A 23,091-nucleotide genomic window follows, 5' to 3' on the forward strand; every position below is an offset into this window, starting at 1 on the left:
ACTTGGGCCTCGACTTGGGCCTTTTCCTCGGCCTGTTCCTGGGCCTCGACTTGGGCCTCAACATGGGCCTTTTCCTCAGCCTGCTCCTGGGCCTCAACTTGGGCCTTTTCCTTGGCCTTTTCCTGGGCCTGGAGCTGTTCCTGGGCCTCGACTTGGGCCTCGACTTGGGCCTCCTCTGCCTTTTCCTGGGCCTGAGCCTGTACTTGGACCTCTTCTTGGGCTTTCCCCTGGGCCTTTTCCCGGGTCTGTTCCTGGGCCTTTTCCTGGGCCTTTTCCTGGGCCTGAGCCTGTACTTGGACCTCTTCTTGGGCTTTTCCCTGGGCCTTTTCCCGGGTCTGTTCCTGGGCCTTTTCCTGGGCCTCTTCCTGGGCCTTTTCCTGAGCCTGAGCCTGTACTTGGACCTCTTCTTGGGCTTTTCCCTGGGCCCGAGCCTGTACTTGGACCTCTTCCTGGGCTTTTCCCTGAACCTGTTGCTGGGCCTGTTCCTGGGGCTTCTCCTGGGCCTGTTTTTGGGCCTTTTCCTGGGCCTGAGCCTGTTCGGCCAGGCCGAGGAACAGGAACTGGAGCTGGGTCTGGGCAGAAGAGTGCAGGTCCAGAATCTCCTTAAGATGTTCATCTGCCTCCCTCATAGTCTGGTATTCCTCCCTGGTCCATTTCCTCTGGGTCTGTTGCTGCTTCTCAGCAGAAGAGTCTAGACCCAGAGCCAGCTTGAAATATTCTTCTGCCTCTATCATCATCAGATGCTCTTTGCTGCTCCATTTCCTCTGGACCTGTTCCTCGACCTGGACCTGTTCGGCCAGGCCCAGGAACATGAACTGGACCTGGGTGTGGTCAGAAGAGTCAAGGTCCAGAATCTTCCTGACATATTCATCTGCCTCCCTCATCATCTTGTAGTCCTGCCTGCTCAATTTCATCTGGGTCTGGGTCTGTTCCTCATTCTGGACAGAAGAGTCCAGGCCAAGAACCAGCTTCAACTGATTTTCTGCCTCTATCAGCAGCAGATGTTCCTCGCTGCTGGAGAGTGGGTCCAGGAGCCCAGTCTTCCTCTCTACAGGGAATTCCAGGTAAGTCTGCCGCGCAGTAATGTGGGCAGGGCTTACCTGGGCATCCTCCGGCTCTGTGTTGTGCTGGATCTCCATGTATTTCTTTCTCTTGTCTCTCTTTCTCTCTCTTTTTGTCTTGTGTGTTGCCTCCATTGCGCCAAAAAGTGAAATGTCTCTGTGCTGTGTGCATTTGGAATTATAACACCACACTGCATTCGCTGTCCTCATTGTGACACCACAATGTATGAAGTTAGTGGGATTCCAAGCTCCCCTTGACTGACAGGACTGTCAAAGATTCTGTGTGTTTTTATTTGATTTTTTATGCATCTAGCTTCAGTTAAGTGAATACAAGTGTATTTTCTGGGTTTAATTACAAGAAGTGTAATGTGATTTAAGATCATTCCGGTTAGTGAGTGTTTGGAAAGAGTATTTTGGTTCTTGTTGAGAACCACTGCACTATATGTCATCTAACTAATGTCATCTACACATATATAAACATCTGGCAAATTTCAACATATTTTTAAGCATTTCTCTAAATATATTCTGAAATATACAGTATGTGAAATGTATTTTTTGCAGCCTGGGATAGCTCTGATGTCACTGAACTGCATCTGATCCCAGCAAGCATGAGAACCTGAGAACTGCATCTTGACTTGATTTCTTATCGGTACTGATTTGACAGTATGAAATATTTATTATTCTCAGGCAGGCTGCAGGCAAAACTGGCTGGAAACCCTAGTTATCACCCCAATTTCCCCACAGGGATCCATAAAGTTTAATCTAATCTAAACCATACAGTATAGACAGTTATGCATTTCTATACTAAAACATAACATACCAAATCTTCTCAAATGGGATGCCTTATGACAAAATTTTACCAAATGGTGGTCTGCAGTCTAATTAACACAGATCTGTTTGCTGTTCCTTAACATGAAAAAGTTTGGACTGGTGTAGACAATGTCTTCCACAAGCAAGTAGCTATGGGAAAAAGCCTGGACAGAACTAAACTCAGGATTTTAGAAATTGGTTTTATGTGTAGCCATTTCAGCTTGTTTGTTATAGCTAACCATAGTATCTTTCTTCTTGTAAACAGAACTGAATGCACGATAGCTAACATTATTTGGCAAATACTTGCATATTAACATAAACATTAGTTATATTGCTAAGCCTGCTGTCTGGGTGAGCTAGTAAACAAAGCCAAACACCAACAGTTTGTTCAGGTTAACTGAGCTGACTCTTCTCAAGCTACAACTCAGAGTGTTTTGGAGTAAAGACTAGAGCTGAGAGACAAGACAGTTTACTGTGTCACAGTAACCTATTTGGAAACAAATCCACCTTATCAGACCATTCACACTTGTAACACTGAATTGACCTACACGCCAGGAGTAGCCTATTTTTTCAGACTTTTTTTTAGCCTGGTTATTAGGCTTAAGGTCTATATTTAGACTGGATATTATTTGTGTTTGCTAGTTCTCTTATGGACTCCCATCGATGGCACTAGTCATGGACTGCAAAACCTCCAAAAAAATCCCTTGATTATTTCAAAATAAACAAACAAAAAATAGAAGTGGTTCTATAAAATTCTTTTAATAGGCCTACTGGTGATTTGAAACATTTCACAAGCTCTTAAATGGTTCATTATAGCACTTAATGGGGTTCTGGTATGGTTCAAGAAAGAACCATTTTCTGGTAGCCTACTAGAACCGTTTTAGAGTGTAGAGTGCTATCCTATGTGTGTGTGTGTGTGTGTGTGTGTCTGTGTGTGTGTGTGTGTGTGTGTGTGCGGGGAGGGGGAAGCGGCGGAGTAATCCTTTCTCCCGCGCGCTTGGTAAAGCCTCTTCTCTGGCAGATTAATGGACCACAGCGCGCGCCTCAACCATCTGTTCCATCATCGGCACCTCACCGGCACGAGCGCCTCTTCCTCAACACTATTGTCTTTATAGATTCCTTGTGTGAAACGAGCCAAATGCAACATAGGACTTCCGGTCACAATTTTCAAAATAAATTAATGAAATTGTAAATTTAAGCTTTACAACTACCTGTCCATAAAACACTCTTTTATCAGGAATTATGCAGCATAATACAATTTAACCCTACAATATTTTTAGTATGAATTCACAGCTGTAGTCTTACACCGTGCAATATAATAATTTCACTGACTGCTTTGATAGGCTACAACGTTTGTGTTGCTTCATAGCCAATACGTCTAAATGTGACACGTTTCCCGCTTTTATTTTGAAGGTAAACGTACGCCTAACCTGTCTTCCGATCTTCCTGTGTGTCTCTGGCTGACTTGACGCAACTTCTGTTGTATAGTCGGACTCGTAAATCTATGCATTATGAGTTGTAAGGACCGGCAATTCATTCACTTTATAGACGTGATAGCGTTTCTTTTTTTTTTCCTTTCTTATGAGTCTCATCAACAACATCTCTATTGTCAGGTCAACTCAAGCCAAACCAACAGTGTTATTACAAGGGACAATTGCATATGTCCATCACATTTCTTTGCTTCTGCTTTCTGAGAATATAAAGACTAATATTCATAAGCTATTCAAATGTAAACAAATAAGAACTTTAAATGTATCGTTTCATGCACTCCCTCATGAACTAGGCCAGTGGTTGTCCAACTGGGGTTCGGGGACACCCAGGGGTCCTTAAAAGGTTTCTACAGGGGTCCCAGGCAAAATGAGGAATCGTTTAATTTTGCTATAATTTAATTCACTAGAAATTATCCCTACTGGACAATATGCTCTATACCTTCTGTAATCATATGTTTCACTCTGACTACTAGGCTATTATCTCCCCACATAACAGTTCTACAATTAAATAGCCTACTAAATCAACAACATCAAAAATTCTCCAATATGGCTCCTGAGATTCAATTATATTTAATGGTTGTCGGTGGTAATGTGTGTCTATTTGGGGGTCCGCACCATGAACATGTTTGAGAACCCTCGAACTATGTTTCACTAGAGTGGAGCAATGCGCTCCTACCACTAGAGGATAGTGTTGACTTTGATAAGAGATGGCCTTGGATTATTAAATTAAAACACATATTTCTTCAGAGCTGATGAGAGAAAAGTGAATACCAAAACTTAAAAAAAAATCCTCCTTGGACCAGTATAAGTGATCAAAATGGCGACCATTAAGGTGAAGGGATCACAGGCCGCACTCTTACATAACTCCTGACTCTTTCAGCCTATTCTGCACCAAAGCGGATATAATATGAGTTTATTGTGTTGATACAATTTATGAACTATTTCATAGGCTTTTCTAACTACAATCATCTTACTTTTGCTAGTTGTTGTCGGATGAAGATTAGGCTATTCATTATTTTTATCAGCCGGGTGCACCCATGGTATTCTCCATTAACCGCCCATAAACAAACATAACTGACATTTCATGGCATCAAAGGGAAAATAATCAAGAATGAAATGCGTAATGTCTCTTCCTGGTCTTTTTACTCACTTTTACTTGGAAAAGTCATTAAAAAATGATTCATCTAGTCAAAACAATAGGCTATTTCTTCATTGGGTTATACACTAATTCTAGATGCGTCATAAAAACCTATCTCAACATCAGAAATTGTTTTTTTCTGCAGTGACTCACTAGGGGCAGAACTTATATAGAATTTCATTATTAATTCATCAGCATGTCAGACAGACAGTTTGCAAACAGACAAAACCACCTTATGGGCTAAGATGTCGTGAAGGCTAAATCCATCTTAACTCAAGACATACATCCTTATCACATACATTTAGGCTTCATCAAAGTAGTGTTAACATGATGTAAGTTATATTAAGACATTTTTCTGAAAGTAAGCTATCCTATAGGCCTAACTGATTTGTGTTTATATTCGGCCTAGTTGTTTGTCTTATGAGGATTGGGTCTCTTAAGGTAAAAAGGCATGCTTTTCTGAAAATATAATTGGTTTGTGTTTATACTGGTGGATGTTTGCCTTATGATGATCACCGACTGGAGGTCATAGTTTACACATTACTGCAGCTGAATACTTTATGCATTGCGTGTTTAGTAGCCTACACACAATAAAAACACAGCGATTATGGGTATAGATAAGGAAACGTCGGGTCTTGGTTATTGGATAAACTAACTAGTAATGAAGTCTGTGAAACATTTCCAAATGGATGATATTTAATTCAATTTAATACTGGTCTTTTAGCCGAGGCTACCAAACGCTGTTGATTTAATTCAATATATTTGTAGGCTAATGCCATTACATCAGGGCAAGCTTAAGTGCGCATGAAAATAATGTTCGTTGTGTAACAGAGCATTGGCTGCTTCCAGCTGTAGTGTAAAGATGGTTTTGTGGGTGGGAACTGAACTTCAGCTCCCTATTTATAACTGGTCAAGAAATCTTTTTTGCAATTGCACTAAAAGGTCAATGAAGGAGTTGGCTTGGAAATATGTGTAGATGTTTGGACATGCGCAGAGGAGAGATGCCATATTGGAACGAGGGCAGCAGCTGAAAGACGTCGCTCGCGCTGCTCGGCTCGGCTCACGCGAACGAGGAAAAAAAACAGGGGGTCTCGAGAATCAGACGCGACAAAAAACTTGGACAGGTAAGACAGGTGACGGCTCCGCGGTCCCGGACGCCTTTCCGTGGCTCGTGCTCGTGTTATTTCGTTATTTCGGCGAAATAAACACCGGGAGAGTTGTTTTTTTCTCCTCCTCCGCTTTAAAAACCTTGAAGTGCTCCCGAGGCGTTTCTGTAGAAACGACAAAATACTCACCAGCGTTCGTTCACGAGCCCAAGTTGTTCAAAGTGTCTCACGCGCCGTAATTAACAGCTTTCACCGGTGGAGAGGACGCTGTCTCGTGGCACTTTCGGTAACACCGTTTACTGCGTTCTTTCTCCTCTCTGTTTGTATGTATTATGTAATTAATTGGTTTGGAAATAACGTGTATTTTAATATGTCTGATGTGCTCGGAAAAACACCTCCAGTCAGACTGCTGAAATGTCATTTCAGTGTGTTTTACTGTTGTGTTTAATAGCACGACGCAATTTTGTTTCGTGTAAAAACAAAGTGTTTATTATGAAATTACGTTAGAAATGACTTCACGTATAGGTGAGTCATTTGGGATTTTTTTGAACCCATAGGTGCGTAAAAGCCATCGGAAAATACCGGACACTGCCAAAATGTCAAACCACTTTCAACATGGCGGGTTATGGTGTTGGGGGAAAAAACTGCACCTTAAAATCTTTGAACGAGGAAAAAATAAAATGACGGCAGATAACAGGCCCGGTTCTGTTTCTTTTGGTGCACATACACGAGGTTTAATGAATTAAATTCAAAGTGTGCATTTGGCAACTCCGTGGGAGTTTTTTTCCGCTGCAGTTTTGAGTGTGCAAAGTACATGAGCGGAGTGCCAGCCAGCCTGCTGGTCGGCTACACCCCTCACAGCCTCATCTTCCTTATGTGCACTTAACGTTTCCTCTTTCACTTTTATCAAAAAATCGTGCAGATTATTCGCTGCCTATCGCTGTATCCTATGATATTAGGCATCGGGTTATTTCAAATGGCCCCGAAAGCAGGATGATTTCATTCCACCTTATGCCAGCTCCCCTAGAATATTATGTTGATGATTGTGTAGTCGGACGAGATATTGTTTTTCCAGTGCATTGTTTAAGTATGGCTAAATTTGCAATGATTAAGCTGATAATTGGGTTAAACCGCGCGTATCAGTTTAATTATTTCTTTTTTTGCGGGCGGTCTGCAAATCCGGGGTTTAGCTTTGCTTTATTCCCGAGGATTCCTCCTCCAGATTAAATTCGTCACCATAATGAACAGAAACAATAAAGCCACGTTATGGAACCGACGATAGACGTTCATCTGCAATGAATAAATCATGCATTTGGACTTCTTATTGCTCCAAACATATTTTTTTCCACGGGGCTGCGAACGGGGATGGGTTACAAGCGCAGTCCTATAGAGAAAGGCAACATGACAAAAAAGCAGCACTTTTAAGGGGAAAATGATAACGTGGCCATAAAGGTAAAATATATATTATATATATAGGTGGTCTCCATTTTCTCCACGGAAAAAGATCAATAGGACTGCTGCGCATTATTGATGGTTTGGGCTGTTGGCTCTTTCACAAGAACCACGCAGCAGCCCTTTTTATCATTTATCCGTTTTTGATAACGCATTACCATTGTGTGTTAATCCTTCTGTGAGTGTTTCTTCAGAAAGACAGTAAGTATGTCTGGGCTAAAAAGAGAGGCAGAGATAGAGAAACAAGAGAGTGGAGTTCACTTTACTGGAAATGGTAATTAAGTCAGACTCCCAACTGTCTTTCCTCCTCTGTAGGATTTTCAGGCTGCTGCTGGCAAACTAACTCCATCATATCAGCCGAGATGTCAACAAGGGGAAGTCTTAGTCAAATATGAATTTTGACTTGTCCTGTTTTTTTAGAGGGCAAACAACAACTTGATGCTACAAATGTGTGGAATGTGTTGTGCTCATATCTGTCTAATAGCAAGTTGTTTTCCAACCATTGATGTTGCTGAAAGAGAGAGCTGTGGGCTGAGGGAGTTTCCGCCTCTTGGTCTTTTACTCCACTTTGTGGCCCACCTGGGGCAGTTGCTGTTTGCACGTCACCATTTTATAGTCATCTGATCTCAATGAGCATCAGAAGCTGTTAGAATTGGGCATGGGACACACAGGCTGCGTCAGTAGAGGACACAAGAAATTATAGCGAAAACAGGAGTTGAGAAGAAGAAACATAAGTCAAATGGTCATCAGCGTCTCCCATCACCAAGAAGAAGCAACTCCTGGATTGGTCTAAAAGTGGAGAACCTAATAGGGAGTAATGCAATACAACCCAAGCCCATGCAGTGGTAGTTAATCTCCTAAATCCCCCATTAAATCTTTGGCATAGATGGGTTTAGGGAAAGGCAGCAGGACAACACGTGGATGCCCAGCGCCCCATCAGGGGCTAATCGATAAAAACCCAGCTCTCCTCTCAATCTGAGACGGAGGGGGCCCGCGTCTGAGATTAACTCTCCCAGACCGGTTTAATCCCCGCTGCCCAATCTGGGCTGTTCTCCGGGACGCTCTAGTCCAGTAAGCTTCATCACATAGATCGCTGAACTTGGATGAAAACCTGCTCCAGTTAGTGAACTTATTTCAGGAATAAAGATGGAGGGAAAAAACATTATTTTCTGATTGACAGCCACCCACTTTTTGAAATTGGATATTGGCTTTTGAATGGTTTCCTGTCCTTGAAGGTCATGGAAGTTTCTCAGCCCATGAAGAACCATGTAAACCTCAGGTAAAAACATGAAAATCACCACAACATAGACTCACAAGGAGCTGCCTGTTTAGAATGACTGGTTCTTATTTATTTATTTGTGGGCTATTAGAGGGTTAAAAAATAGATTTTACAGGGTGACTTTCTTAAATGTTATTTTATGGCTCTTCAATATGATTGTTCATGTCACATTTTTTTACCAAAAATATTTGATTCTCTGCTTTCCACAGAGTCTTGATATAGGCTCATGTGAACCTTAAAGAGAGATACTTCTTGTACTGTTCCACACTGGTTTTTAAGTGTATTTTGATGAGTTTTCTTGAGCGCTGCAGAGCGTTTAATCACAGTTGCACGCTGACGACAGCAATGTGTCAATGCCGCTGAAGATTGTAGGGCACTTAGGCAAGAAACACTGATAGACTGTGGGGAGGAGAAGGGCAGCGGACGGCGTCATGTGAGCCAAATTAGCTCAGCTTGTTGTTTACGCAATGGATGTATGCTGGAATCACTGTGGGACAGAAAGGGGGTGGTGGTGGGGGGGGGCACCCTCGGGTGGTTGTGGAGACTTTGTAGCCTCACAGTAAAGAAATGCAGCTTTAGACGTAGCTGGAGCATGAATCAAGGATGTTTTTTTGTTTGTCTTAATTTTCTCAGGATTTCAGTGTTTTTTCTTTTGGACACACATGTTCCATTCATTTTGAATAAGGGCTTGTAGGATTCTCACCCTTTTCCTCCTTTTTCTGTCTTCCCAATCACATTTCTGGATGGATGTTTCAGCTAATTGCAGAATGAGGATATTTCCTGTTCTTTTGAAAGTTGAGGTCAACAGCCTGATCTGCCAGCTGTGTTTTTTCTCCTCTCGTAAAGTTGTTGTTGGGTTTTGGCTTGATTGAGGATGGCTGTGTGACTGTGGTTTGCCTCGGTGTTAATTGCCAGGTTGATGAAAGTGGGTGGAAGTCGGTGTGTGAGTCACGGTGATGTGACTGCATGACCAAGGACAACAGCCAGGCGAATGACAAACATGGTCTGTTGTTTTGAAGATGATGATTTTCGCATATTGTTCTGTTGATATTCAGTTTCCTTTAATCCTGGTAATAAGGCTGTATTAGATCAATATGTTGGCCTGCTGTCTCTCTCTCTTGCTGTGATTACACTTGACCGTTTTTTATGTTTTACTTTTGAAGTAATCACTTGTAATACACTGTTTTATATAATCATTTTACATCCCTTATCAAACTGATTGTCAAACGTGACAAAAATGACAGGATTACTATGCAAACTTAAGACAAATTGCTGCCATGTGTTCCTCTGATTTTGTTAGTTATATTATGGTGGAGTGGAGTGGTATCCCCAGACACCCAAAGGTGCCCTTAGTGGTCAGGAATTGTACTGAAACGTAAGTGAGGAAATACTATGTCCACAAATATCTTTTTATGGCATAAAAACATCCAGGCACAAATCTACCAAGTCGAGGCACTTGTGTGTATTGTATATTAATTAGGAAAATGAATCTTAATGAAACTGCTGTAACTCCTTAATGCTTTAAGATACAGAGTTCATGTTAATACCACCCATGTGTAATGTGAAGACAAGTATGTGGACATAGAAATCATTGCTAATTAGTGCATTATTTAGCTTAATTAATGACCTTATTAGCATAACTGGTTATGTTTAATATAGCATGGTGATTATGGCGGCACATTAGGCAGCTCAAGCGCCTCTTGTTTATGTCATGACAACATATTTGTGGTCATAATGCTTCCTTTCATACTTTCCATAGTATGATAAATGTTGTGATGATTGGTATGAAGCATCATGGCATTATGCTGCAGTTTTTTCTTCTTTCCATAATTGCCCAAGTGGATCTTTTCAAGGCAGACTAATTTGTCTGTGCTGTAGTCTTGCTTTTGTCGTTCCAGTTTTTCTACTTTGTTTTACTCTGATTGGTTATCTGATGTAGTTTTCCTGTGGTATGCAAATCCAGGCAGCCGGCAGACAATATGCATAGCCAGATATTACAGTACACTCACTCAAAAGACAAGAGTTGTTCTGCAGGGAAACAGAATAGACTTTCATATCAGCTTTAATGACGCTGAAAATGAGTTTGAGTATTGAAGTCTGTTAGATCCTTGTTTTTTTTTATCTTGTCTCTATCTTCGGTGCTAAGCGCTCATTGCTGTGGTGTTTTTTGTTTTGTTTTTTTGTCTCCATCTTTGTGCTCAGCGCTCATTGCTGTGGTGTTTCTGCTTCCCAGAGATCACCTGTCAATCAATCAGTGTGTCCAGTACTGTGACTTTGTCCTTTTCCTTGGATTTTCTGTTGATGCAGTTTCAGTTTCTCTTTTCTTTGTCTGTTCAGCCATGGTGGCTAACTAACCAGTTCTTCTTCTATTTATTCGGAAACTTCTATCTAATCCGGAAATGTAAAATGCATCACTTCCTGTGCGACAGAGAATTTTTCCTGGGAAAGAGCTACCAGACACCGGATGTTTAGAACAGCAAATGTACTGGCTGTAGGTTGAATCACTGTTGTGTTCTATCAAACAGCAATAACGTAGCAAAATGGACATTTATTTCTATGAAAATGTCACCAATTGTTACTTTAACAATGGAAAGTTTGGAGTTTGACAAATTGTTACATTGATTTCATTTGTCTTCTCTCAGGAGTGTTGAGGAAAGGTGGAGATGCAGTGAGGAAGCGCAGACACACGACAGGTCAAAGGTTAAAATTTACCAGTGGAGTGGAGGTGCAGGATGCAGTCTCGCACCCAGGACCAGCCGTTGGCCCCCGCTGCAGGGAAACCCCACAAACCCACCAATGGGAAAGAAGAAGAGGTGAACACAGGTGAGGGCCTTTACCTTTTCAGTCGCTTGAATCTGCCCCGGTCTGCTCTGCAAGGTTCTCCTTATCAGATGAACAGCCTGGTGTGGTGGCGCAGATTAAATGAAAAAGCGTATCAGGAATGATTTCTTGTGCTGACGATAAGGGAAAGTCGTTTATTCTGGAAAGGCAACTTCTGGAATCGGCGATCTCATTTTCCACATTTTTTCATACTTGCTGTTATTCCATATTTATTGTTTACGTGTGTATCATAGTGCTGCTGCCACTAAGCTGGTGTAAAATTATATGTTTTTGTATGCTAAGTGAATATTTGAGTCCAAAAAAGATCATATTGCAAATTAACTACAACAACATCCTCGTTAGACAGGCTTGTTTAGTGCTTAGAATTACAGAAATGTAAAAAAAAATCTCCCATAATGTTATTTATTTATGTGATGTTTAACAGTTCAATCCCCAACTGTGAACATGAATAACTCTTCACAAAGCCGTTAACAAATAGATAAATCCCGCAGCTGCTCCATTTACATCGACTTGGAGACGGACTTTGTACAGACTTTGTGGACTCGTAGAATGCTTGTTTGTGTTTCAACATCCAATTGAGCTTTGTTTCGTTGCAGTGCTAACAGTTGTGGATCAGAAAATGTGCCCGCATCCTTTTCAAAATGACAATGGGTGCTGTCACTGACTGTGGCCACAATCAGATCAGATTCCCATTTATTGTCAATGGAGGCGCTCCAGCATTCGTCTCTTGATAACATCATTATCAGTCCTGTCTTTTTTTCTCGTTTCTTCGTTTCTTCTAGCTTTTCCCTCTAAAGGCTGCAGTAACGGTTGTTTAAGTCTCTCCATTTAAGCATGTGCGTGTGTGTGTGTGTGTGTGTGTGTGTGTGTGTATGTGTGTGTGTGTGTGTGTGTATGGGCACGAGAGCAGGCCGAGCAGACCCTACAGTCTATTCAAAACGTACTCCATCACAACAACAGCTTCCCCTCTCATTAGACAGAGCAGGTTCAATCCCACACCATTCACACGGCGAGAGTCTCCAGAGACGCAGCACAGACACACACACACACACACACACACACACACGCACACATGCATGCACACACGCACACACAGAAACAAAACGGAGAGAGGGAAAGACTGACACATTATACTTTCAGTGTATCAGTCTCCCACAGGCAAAGTGAACAATTCTCACCTTCAGGAGAAACATTAGTGGCATTACGTAAGACTACTTAGAACATGCCACACACACACACACACACACACACACACACACACACCGGATACTTTCTTGTGACCTTGTTTTATATTTTGACAAGATCAACTAGATTTACAAAACATCAAGACGGGGTTTAATTGCTAAGCGTATGTCATCCTGTAAAATGAGATGTACTTTTAGCATTAGGCAAAACAGGTTGGTTGTAGTGCTGATGATTGACAGGTTTCATCCATTCAGATGCAGATTCCATGGAGGAAGAGGCGGAGTTTAACTGGGAGGAATACATGGAGGAGACGGGGGCCAACGCTGCCCCTCATACCACCTTCAAACATGTGAGTGACTGCGTATGATCTTCACCTCAAGCTTTAATCCCCCCCCCCCCTTAGAGATCCTTTAAATACAGTGCCGTAGATAAGTGGCATATGTAGAAATCCTTTAACAATGTGTTCTGGAGAGCCAGGCCTTGACGGCGCTTTGCTAACGCTGTTGAATGGAGCGCTCTCATTGGCTTTGTTCCCTTTTGACGCACAAGTTGTCAGACGACCTTCGCAGGTTTCTGAAAAAAAAACAGCCAACTGTGGGAGAAGTTACTCACGATCACAAATGACAACAACATACCACAGATGCAAACGAGGCATGAGTGGAATTTGAATGGATGCTGTGGGTGGCGGGCATGAGTCCCTTGGAATGTAGTGATATTGGTAAAAATTACTCATGAGGTAAACAAGCATATTATGAACTATCATTGACTATCAGTGACTCGCTGATTAACTCCTAACATACGTACCGGTAATATGCCGGATTTGGAAAAAATCATGTTGATGTTGTTGCTGTGCTATTGAGGCACTTACATGACTTACTAAATACAGCAAATTTCAGCTAAACGCTCATGTTGTTTTGACAGGTCATTGCATTTTCTGTAGCATAGTAGTTGTGAATTTTAACGTGTTAATGTGTAATTTTAGTATATATCTGATAAGTTATTTTTACACCTATAACATGGTTGGGTAGACAGAGATCACAGCTAAAGTATGCACCCATATGCATGAAAGGAAAGCTCCGCCCCCGAAACAAGCACAGTGCTTCCTCATTTTTTGCTTCTGTTAGTGTAATAACTTGGGAAGGACTTTTTTTTTAATTATTTTCACAAATCAAATACTGACATGAATTTTAGACTCAAATCAAATAGTTGAGCAGTGTCTTGGTAGCTCAGTTTGCTAAGGCACACACCATGTAATTGCAACATTCTGGCCATGTCATCTCTTTCTCTCTGTCCCAATCTTTCCGGTCTCACCCTTCTGTCAACTATCAAAGCAAAACCCCAAAAAATCGTTGAAATCAACACTTTTCATACGTAGTCACACCGATGTCTTGCAACATGGCAAGTTATATGCTCCCTATAACATTTCCGTCTGAGTCAGGCAGTGGCGGTCAGTTAAAGATCTCATCTCATTTAAAAGAAATGGGGAAAAAAACCTAGATTACAACTCTAGTTTACTATGTTTGAGCCTAGTTGTTGTGAAGTAAGACAAGCATATCCACGTGTTCTGGGTCGAGACAGGTATGGACTGGCAAGATGCTGGTTGGCAAGGGCACTAAGGCCCAGTCCACACTGCAGGCCTTCATACTCAATTCCAAATCGCTGCTCTTATCTGTTTCTTTTTTTTTTTTTTTTTTGATGACTATTAATATTATATCTAATCTAACATGTAACCCATATCCAATACCAAGATGAACTGACAGCGATGTCAAAAAGACACATGTGTGCATAGTAACAATAATAAAGGACAACACATCTGATTTTGTAGCTAAGCTTCTCCTACTTGAGTTCTGACTGAATTGAGGCATCTCCTAAAATTCTAGTCGGCTATTTGGCTTTCTTTCCATTGATTGCATCTTGGTGTTCTCCCTGTTGACACTGGCTCAGCCAAGCTGCTGTGGTGCCTGAATTTTGACAGTTGTCTCAACTGAATGACATAAGACTTAGACACATTCTAATTTGAATGTTCAAATGAAAGTTGCATGTAGGCTACATTCCTCAGGATCAGATTTTTTTTTAACACATATCCATGCAGTCCAGACTGGAATTGAAAAAATGCTTTTTGTTGTTCACACTGATAAGCAAATGTCATATCTGTGTCACATGTTAGGAGGAAAAGAATAAATATTGGGAAACTTTGAGCTGCAGTGTGAACGTAGCCTAAGAGAAACGTAGCCTTTCTTTAAGTGTTTTTTGTTCCAGCACTTTAATGGATTTTGGTTGGGTAGGATGTAGGGCTGGGCGATATGGACCAAAAATAATATCTCGGTATTGGTGCTTTCACAAAATATTTACACAATGAGATTTTGGATAAATAATCATCAGTAATGTGGATATAATGACTAAGTGGGTAAAGGCAAATAATAGAACAGCTACCAACAGTCTGGTAAGTTCAGAAAATGACATCACTTTACTGTAATGCAGCCTTTAAAACCAGGAAAAGACAACACTTATGCCATATCACGATATTACGATAACCAAAATCTAAGACGATATCTAGTCTCATATCACGATATCGATATAATATTGATATATCGCCCAGCCCTAGTAGGATGCATGGCTCATTTAAGTAAAACTATATCTCATTTCACTCTTCCTTGTAGTGCTGTAGTCCACCTCAAAAACAGTGTTAATAAATCACTGCAGTGCTTTTAAGGCTTGTGTCTCCATCATTCATGGCAGCTTACAGGATGCCATTGGCAGGTTCTCTGGTTCAATGACCCTGTCATACAAATCAACCAGTTTCCACCCAAATGACTGCGCCACCTACACCACTGATCAAAATAATTAGCCACAATTATTACTAGTATGTTATAGCCAGGACTTTGCTTTTTATGTGACCATAATTGGCAAATAATTTGGGTAATTATTGTGTAGTAGTCCTTCCAAGTAAAATATCTGGATGTCAAAAGTTCATTTCAACGTCCATCTCAGGAAATTCATCCATAGTAATAACTGGCGTCTTGTGTTAATAGGAAAACACAGGCAGATGCGTGTAAAGTGCTCACAAGGGCACATTGCAACATTTAATGAAATAATTCCGAAGTTTCAGCGGATGCTTGATGTAATTTTACTCGCCTATTTGCAATCTCGAGTAAACTCAGTCTATTACCAAATAATTGCGAGGCATTGCCTCCATTAACATGTTACATCACAGGAAGAGCCAGATGGGTGAGCGCAGTTGATCCTGGATGTGAGGTCTTTATCCACCTCAGCTGACTCTGTATTTGACTGAGTCCTGATACAGCAGCTGTCTGCCCCGATGAGGCTCACAGCGCACAGCTCCGGGCTTGCCGGGTTGCAAAGGTGGGGAAATCTCTGCTAGTAATTCACGGAAGATTTAAGTGTATCTTTCAGTCTCTTACATCACTCACGCCGATGAATGTAATAATAATGAGGACCGAATTAGAATATGTGGATTTTATGAGTGTGCCCCGATGTCGGACAAACCGTCTACGTGGTGATTTGAATGGCTGAGTTCTCTCGGGAAGCTAAATTGCCTTGTTGGTAAGTGGATTGAGTCACTGGGAAACAGACCATGAATTCCCCAGAAAAATGTGATTCAGTAAAGTGCAATAGGCTTTCCCATCTCTCTCTCTCTCTCTCTCTCTCTCTCTCTCTCTCTCTCTCTCTCTCTCTCTCTCTCTCGCTCTCGCTCTCGCTCTCGCTCTCTTTCTCTCGCTCAGCAGAGCCTGGACAAATTGAAACAGTGATTTCTCTTGGGCCACACACACACGCACACACATGTACACACACGTACACACAGGCAGTGTGTGCTGCCGAGGCTGCCTGTAGCTCTCTTACATAAGCCGGCCAGAGTGATACAGCACATTTGCATTGTTGTAGCAGGAAGTCATGGGGCCATTTGTATTGTGTTTATTTCTAAGATGTTGGCTTTTTCCATTCAGTTTTGTGTGCGTGTGTGTGTGTGTGTGTGTGTGTGTGTGTGTGTGTTGAATATGAACATCCTGTTGGGCTTCCAATGTTCTCAAGAATTGTATGGCAGCCTGTGGCTATGGTTGAAACACATTACACTGTACCACACTCTCCTGGTTGTATCTCCGTCTCTACAAAGACAAACCGTGAAAGGCAGTATTGTAGTAGAAAGGTTTCCACACTGCTTGAACAATAGCCAGTTGTATTTATTGTACACGTAATTACCTTAACCTTACCTGTACCTGTACAAAATCAGTCACCTACTACCAGTTTTCACGAGCGCCAACTTCAAACATTTCTGAACTTGTTGCTGTGTTATTGGCCCTGCCAGGTGGAGATCAGCCTGCAGAGCAGCTTTCAGCCCGGTATGAAGCTGGAAGTGGCCAATAAGAGCAGCCCAGACACCTACTGGGTGGCCACCATCATCACCACATGTGGCCAGCTCCTGCTGCTGCGCTTCAGCGGCTACGGCGAGGACCGCAAGGCCGACTTCTGGTGTGATGTCATGACTGCCGAGCTCCACCCGGTGGGCTGGTGCGCCCACAACGACAAGACCCTGATGCCTCCTGAAGGTAGGAAGCGGGAAACACGCAGATACACACATATACACACACACACCCACGCACACTAGGGTTAGACTGATATAAACGAAATCGGATATCAGGCTGTCATGTTGTCTACCTCCAATATGATGGAGGTTCCTTTCCAACCGAAGACCGACAGTCTTTACTGTTGAGGTATAATAAAGGCCCTGCTCATTATTAGTAGAAGGAAAAACCCATCTGTGACCACAGAGAGCAGCTACACTTGTTGTTTCAACACAAGGTATGGAATGAGTATGTGAAGTGATTTGTAGTGTCCCATGGTCTTAATGCTGTTTCAGAGTAGGGCTGGGAAATAATTCAATATTATCGCTTATCGTCTTTCAGTAGAATCGTTTTGTTAGGAAATAATAATATTGAGTTATTGTGATACACAATTCAATTGTGTAAATTAATGATAAAAAGCAAATAGTATTTAAGATGAGTGTGTGATGTGTGCCATCTCACAAAATGAGATCTGAAACAAATTAGGGAATATTATTTCATTTTCAGTTTCAAAGTTGTCTCATACTTTATATTACCATGCAGTTACATGTGATTACATGCAGTTACATGATGATCAATTTGATTATTTAATATAATTTCATGTGATTTTGCATGTTAGCAGATATTGTTATATTTGGATATCAAGTAGTTTTGTCCATATCACCCTTTTTCAGAGGCTTTTCCACCCTTACAATAATAAAAGTCTGGGGAAAACACTGAACATTTGTCATTTTTTGGCATGAATATGGACAGATTTAAAGATATTGAATATCGGCATGAAATATCAACTCATGGCAGGTTCAGTCACAAAAGCAGTCAGCCTTCAAAACCCCACATCAGTCCAACCCCAAACACACACACACACAGACATGTAAAGACACAAACCTCCCAGCTGTAGCTTTCCAAAGAAAGCTTTAGATAAACTGAGGAACTGAGTGGAAAGACAGGTTGTTCACAAAGTGCATCGACTGTCGAACAACTTAACTGCCATTCATCTTACTGAATGCGCAAATCACACCCTCGCCATCACATTCATTCAAAGTCATGCAATCTCAGCCAGGTTAAACACAAGTGGGGCTACCCCCTTTTCTGAACCAGCTATCTCTAGTACCTGAGAGCATCTCACCCCGACCCTGCCCAAATAAAGCGCCCTCCTTTACTTCGTTCTACCCACTGTCCCTATCACAATAGCAGAACTTTGCGATACCAAAAGCTTTTACAGCAAAGATATTTTCACCTGCAGTGGGCCCTCTCGCCCTCAGATAGATGACTCACCCTCCCCAGCCTCGTTCAGACCATTTATTTTCCCGACACTTCCCCGCTGATGGATAGTGTGCACCTCCGTTGTTGTGGAGACGACCTGGATATGTTTCCACCTGACTCGGGTGTCCTCGCCCTCACACCAGCTCCATTTGTCCTTTTCACTCAGCGGCCGCTCTTTACACCGACTTCCTCTTTTTCCTTTGTAGCAGCAGGCGGCTGCATTCATAACACGTGTGGATTCACAAGCTGCACTATTCACGTCTTAATGGATTAGCTATTGCCAAGGGTGGAAATAACAAATTACATTTACTGTCCTTACTGTAATTGAGTTGCTTGTTTTTAGTATTTTTGAAGTCACAGAGTATGTTTTGACCGAAACATTATACTTTAATTTTAAATTACATAGTGCAGATTTTGTAGCATTTCCATAAGCATTGCAGCAGAAATAGTAAACTGGCCAGTTGTGGAGCTGCTAGCAGTGAACAGTCAGGCAGCAGAGAAGACTAATCTGGCTTTACTTTGTTTATGCACGTTATTGTGGTTTTTTTGTTTTATTAAAAGAATCTAGTTTGAACTCTGTCCTCTTGTCCACTTTGCATTGCATGCAAAAACAACATATTGTCATTGTTGGGTAAAAACCTTGTAACTGGTGACTTTCATGTTTTAACCTCAACTGAGGGATTACATGCTCCTCTATGGGTTGAGAAAAGCCTATAACCCTTGGGTTTATGAAAACCTTTCAAAACCCCATTGAATAAACTCTAAATTGCATGGTGGTCAAGCTAAAGACAAGGCTGTTTTTCTTGGTCCCTGAAAAGTTGACATTTGGGAGATACAAGGTTTTCACTCTATAACAGCAGTATGTAACAGTGTTTTCTAATGTGAAATGGTAATTCAGAAGCTTTTACTTGGAGTACATGTTAAATGAGTACACTTGACTTCCCCACGTCAAGTAGATTTTTACCTCAGTCACTTAACTTCTATTTGAGCATAATTTCAGCAAAGTAACGGCACTTCTACTGGAGTAGGATATTTTGGTACTCTCTCCACCCCTGGCTATTGCTTCATAAATGTTTAGCAGCTGATGTTGGTTAAGAAGCGGTTACAAATTCCTATATTTAAGTGGGGAAAAAAATCCTTCAACTGACCACTGTGACGAATGTGTGTATTGCTGTATAACAGTGGCAGGTAATGAGGGAAACATTGCCATCAGGTTGATGTGACAGTGTTGGCACCCATGAGCAATCTTGTTCTCCGGTTTTCCTTTTGTTTTTAGTTATAATTGACAGCTGACATGGTCTCATGTTTCATGAAAATGGGAAATCACCCACTTCTCAATTCCCAAAAAAGACTTCTGCAGGATACTGACAGTTTATAGATATGACAAAAGAATCATGACTTCATCGCTTCATTTCAAGGCTTTGCATCATGTTAAGCACAGTGTGTGTGTGTGTGTGTGTATGTGTCTGTGTGTGTTGCTGAGTCAGTGAGAATGTGAGAGACAAGAGCGAGAGAGAGAGAGAGATAGAGTTTTTGTTTTTGAGTGCATACTTTCTGTGTTACAGTTACCTGTTTTATTTCTGTTTCTTTTTTTGTTTTGTTTCTCAGATAACATTTACCTAAGAAAAGGTAAGCGGCTTCACCCAGTGCCTCTGACTAACTCGCCTGCCTGGCTGACTAGTGGCTAACACCGAAGCACCACTGTATTAACGTTAGGCCTCCGAGCCGCATGTACAGTACGCTTCCACTTCCCCCTCTTCCTCCTCCTCCTCCTCCTCCTCTTCCTCTTTCTCCGCCACTGTACAGGAAGTCGCCTCGCAGCTCAGTTGTCATTGCCTTTGCCTCTTCTTGCATGTGACTCCTATCTAGCCGAGTTTCTCCCACATGAGGGTTTAGAGTGTGTCTTACCAGCGTGATAACACCTGACACACGCACGCACACACACACACACACACACACACACACACACACACTGCTGTTTGTGCCTGCTCCACTAAGACCAAGCTGCACCCGTATGATAACCAGCGCAAAAAACGCAGCAGCTTGGTGGGAAACATGACGCTTTGATAAACAGGCCTCCTCGCATGTGCAAACTGTATCCTGCATTTGTAAAAGACTATCAGGCTGTAAATCATGGCAAGTAGGGTCAGAAAGTAACACAATGCTCGGCAAGTATCAAATTTGTCTTTGGCAGATAAATCAATAAGGGTCACTGGTAACTTTTTGAGATGAATGCTTTCTGGTCTGTGGTTTTTTGCCTGTTCTCAAACTTTGTCCCTGCTGGCCACCGTGCACTCGCTGTCTGAGTGAGTGAGAGAGAGAGAGAGAGAGAGAGTCAAAGCAAAACAATGTCTCTGTATTCAAACAGGCTCCTGATTGGCTGCTTGCTACGCTGCTCTATACAAAACGGTAGTGTCTGTGTGCTGCCTGGATGGTTAACTAGCTTTACGTTAGTTAGTTATTCCCATGAATTATAAACATGATCCAATTGTGTAAATTAGTTTTAAATTCAAATGCTAAACCTGCTCTTTTGTCTTTATTGAATGTTTCACACAGTACCTGATTCTATACGGGGAATTTAATTGAAAATGGGTAGGATGACAAAAATGTATATAAATTATTTCGGCCTGTGACAGTGGTTCTTGGCAGGTAATTTTTGTTTTTACCAGTCCCCTGGCAGGTGAGCCGAAAAGTTAATTTGGGACACCTAGTATAGATAGTAGGTTTACTGTATGTAAAGCCCAAGGGTCAGGCTCAGGGTCGGGAGCTTGTTCAGACAGAGCTGCCCTGCTGCTCTGAAGAGCCACGCATTCTGGTTTACATTCTCTTAGTCTCCTGTGTGTGTGTGTGTGTGTGTGTGTTTGTGTGTGTGTGTTTGTGTGTGTGTGTGTGTGTGTGTGTGTGTGTGTGTGTGTGTATGTGTGCATTCATAGATTAATGTAAAGAGCTTTTTTTAGGGTACATCAAGTTTGGTCATGTGACAAGGTAGCTGCTCCCTGAACAGAACCCGACAGAGATCATTTGCATAATGAATTCACCACACTCCTTCCTGCCAGAGCCTGCCGGAGATGAGACTCAGAGATGGGGCTTAGACCTGTCGTCTACTGTGTGTGTGTGTGTGTGTGTGTGTGTGTGCGTGTGCGGTTTCTAAGAGTTAATCCCATATTGGCAGCGGTGACTTGGAGCCAGCAGCCTGGTACAATGACAGGAGTATCAGGCGAACCAAAGGCAGTCCGTCAGCCAGAGTGAGACAGACAGGTCTGGTTTGCTCCCCAAATGACCAGGCCTTCCTGTCCTAACCACTAGATTTGCATAACCTCACAATACTAGTGTGTTTGTGTGTGAGTGAGCGTGTGTGCACGTGTTTCTGTGTGATTAAGCTTCATTTTAATAAGCACTATGCGGCTCGAGTGGGTTTTTCAAGAATGGAGGACAGAATCAAAGGCAGTCTGTATTTTCTCAATAGACGTGTATGTACACACACACACACAATGCCCACAAAAGTACACACACCTCTCTTTATATGCACCGTTCCCTTGGGACTCTTTAGCACGTACCGTTAACACACTGTTAAAGCAATTCATATTTACACAAATTGCTCTAATATCCCCAGCCTTGTCATGACCGGGGCTATAAAAATGTTAATAGTTAACAACTTGGCATCTGAAACTGGCCGCGCATAATTTAGCCAAGCACAATAGAAAGATGTCTCTCAATAAAGATACAAATTGCATTGTATGCCATTTCACATTCATGTGGTTGTGTGTCTGTGTACTGTACTCGCTGTGCCCCTCGCCCCTCATTTGGAAAGCCTGTCGGTTAAAATGGAAATAGCTTATTGTTTGAATTTACTTGGCTTTCTACCCTTTGGCGTTCAGGGTAGTTCATCCCCACACAGCCTACTGTACCATGCCAGTGCATAATGACTAGATGGAAAAGACAGAGGGAGAATCAAGTGTAATTTGCTCCCATTACCTCTGATTAGGATCTGTTGCACCGCTGTGATCGCGGCTAAAACGCGGCACAGATTTTTCTTCTTTAATTATAACATTGATTATCTAAAGTAAAGCTTTTGAATGAGCCCGGCGCACGGTTCACAGAAAGGGGGAGTTGGCAGGATATGCAAATCCCAGGGCTTTTTTTTTTTTTTTTAATTTTTGCATGCTAGATATTTGCTTGGTGTCTCCAGCATTGGCGAAGGCCGAGGAGGGAGGGGGGTGAAGATCTCCTCCCCGAAGGTTAATTATGTACTTATTGTTATGTGGAAGTCAAGCTTTCGCCTCCATGTGTCTACCGCCTTTGGGATAGGAATGGGGGGGGAAATAGATAATTATTTATATACAAAGCACCGTAATGACACTGTGAGAGGGGGAGGGAAAACGGGGAGAGGGAGAGAAAAAGAGAGAGGGAGAGACATGGAGAGAGAGAGAGGGTGAGGAAGGTTGAAGTTCATGTTATAGTTGCGGCTGCTACCATTCTGCAGAGCTCTAAATGGCTTCATGACTAATCTAGGCAGGATCTGTAAAAATAGTTTATCTATTTCTGCACGGCCCGAGATCAACAGGAGCACCAGTGTGTCTCTGTGTGTGTGTGTGTGCGTGTGTGTGTGTGTGCGTGCGTGCGTAGGTCCAGTCGCCGCTAGGAATGAAAATAGTGGGACAGGAAAAAACACTATTATTAAATAGGGGTAGAGAGAGTGTCTGGGCCACAGAGACGTTCACTGTTCACACGTTACCGTCAGAGGAAAACGGCTTCTCTCATGTTGACATATTGATTTATTTGCCAGAAAATTCCACAATTGTCGGTTTGATTCAGGCAGGACCCCGGAGTCCTGGGCCATGAGAGCATATATTGATTTGGACACAAAAGTCAATTATGTATTTATA

General features: G+C 42.1%; 1 protein-coding gene across 1 annotated transcript in view; it reads left to right on the plus strand.

The window, feature by feature from the left end:
* The first annotated feature begins 5,526 nt into the window (after window positions 1–5,526).
* Window positions 5,527–23,091, plus strand: part of sfmbt2 (Scm like with four mbt domains 2) — a 34,113-nt gene continuing 16,548 nt past the window's right edge. The window contains 4 exon segments of the mRNA XM_071523109.1: window positions 5,527–5,623; window positions 10,979–11,159; window positions 12,617–12,711; window positions 16,687–16,927. Coding sequence (XP_071379210.1) covers window positions 11,069–11,159; window positions 12,617–12,711; window positions 16,687–16,927 — 427 coding nt within the window. The 5' untranslated portion in view covers window positions 5,527–5,623; window positions 10,979–11,068.

Source organism: Centroberyx affinis, unplaced genomic scaffold (assembly GCF_046629955.1).
Source record: "Centroberyx affinis isolate AG114_WGS23_722 - 3 ecotype Tasmania unplaced genomic scaffold, CSIRO-AGI_Caff_v1 ptg001065l_1, whole genome shotgun sequence".
NCBI lineage: Eukaryota > Metazoa > Chordata > Actinopteri > Beryciformes > Berycidae > Centroberyx > Centroberyx affinis.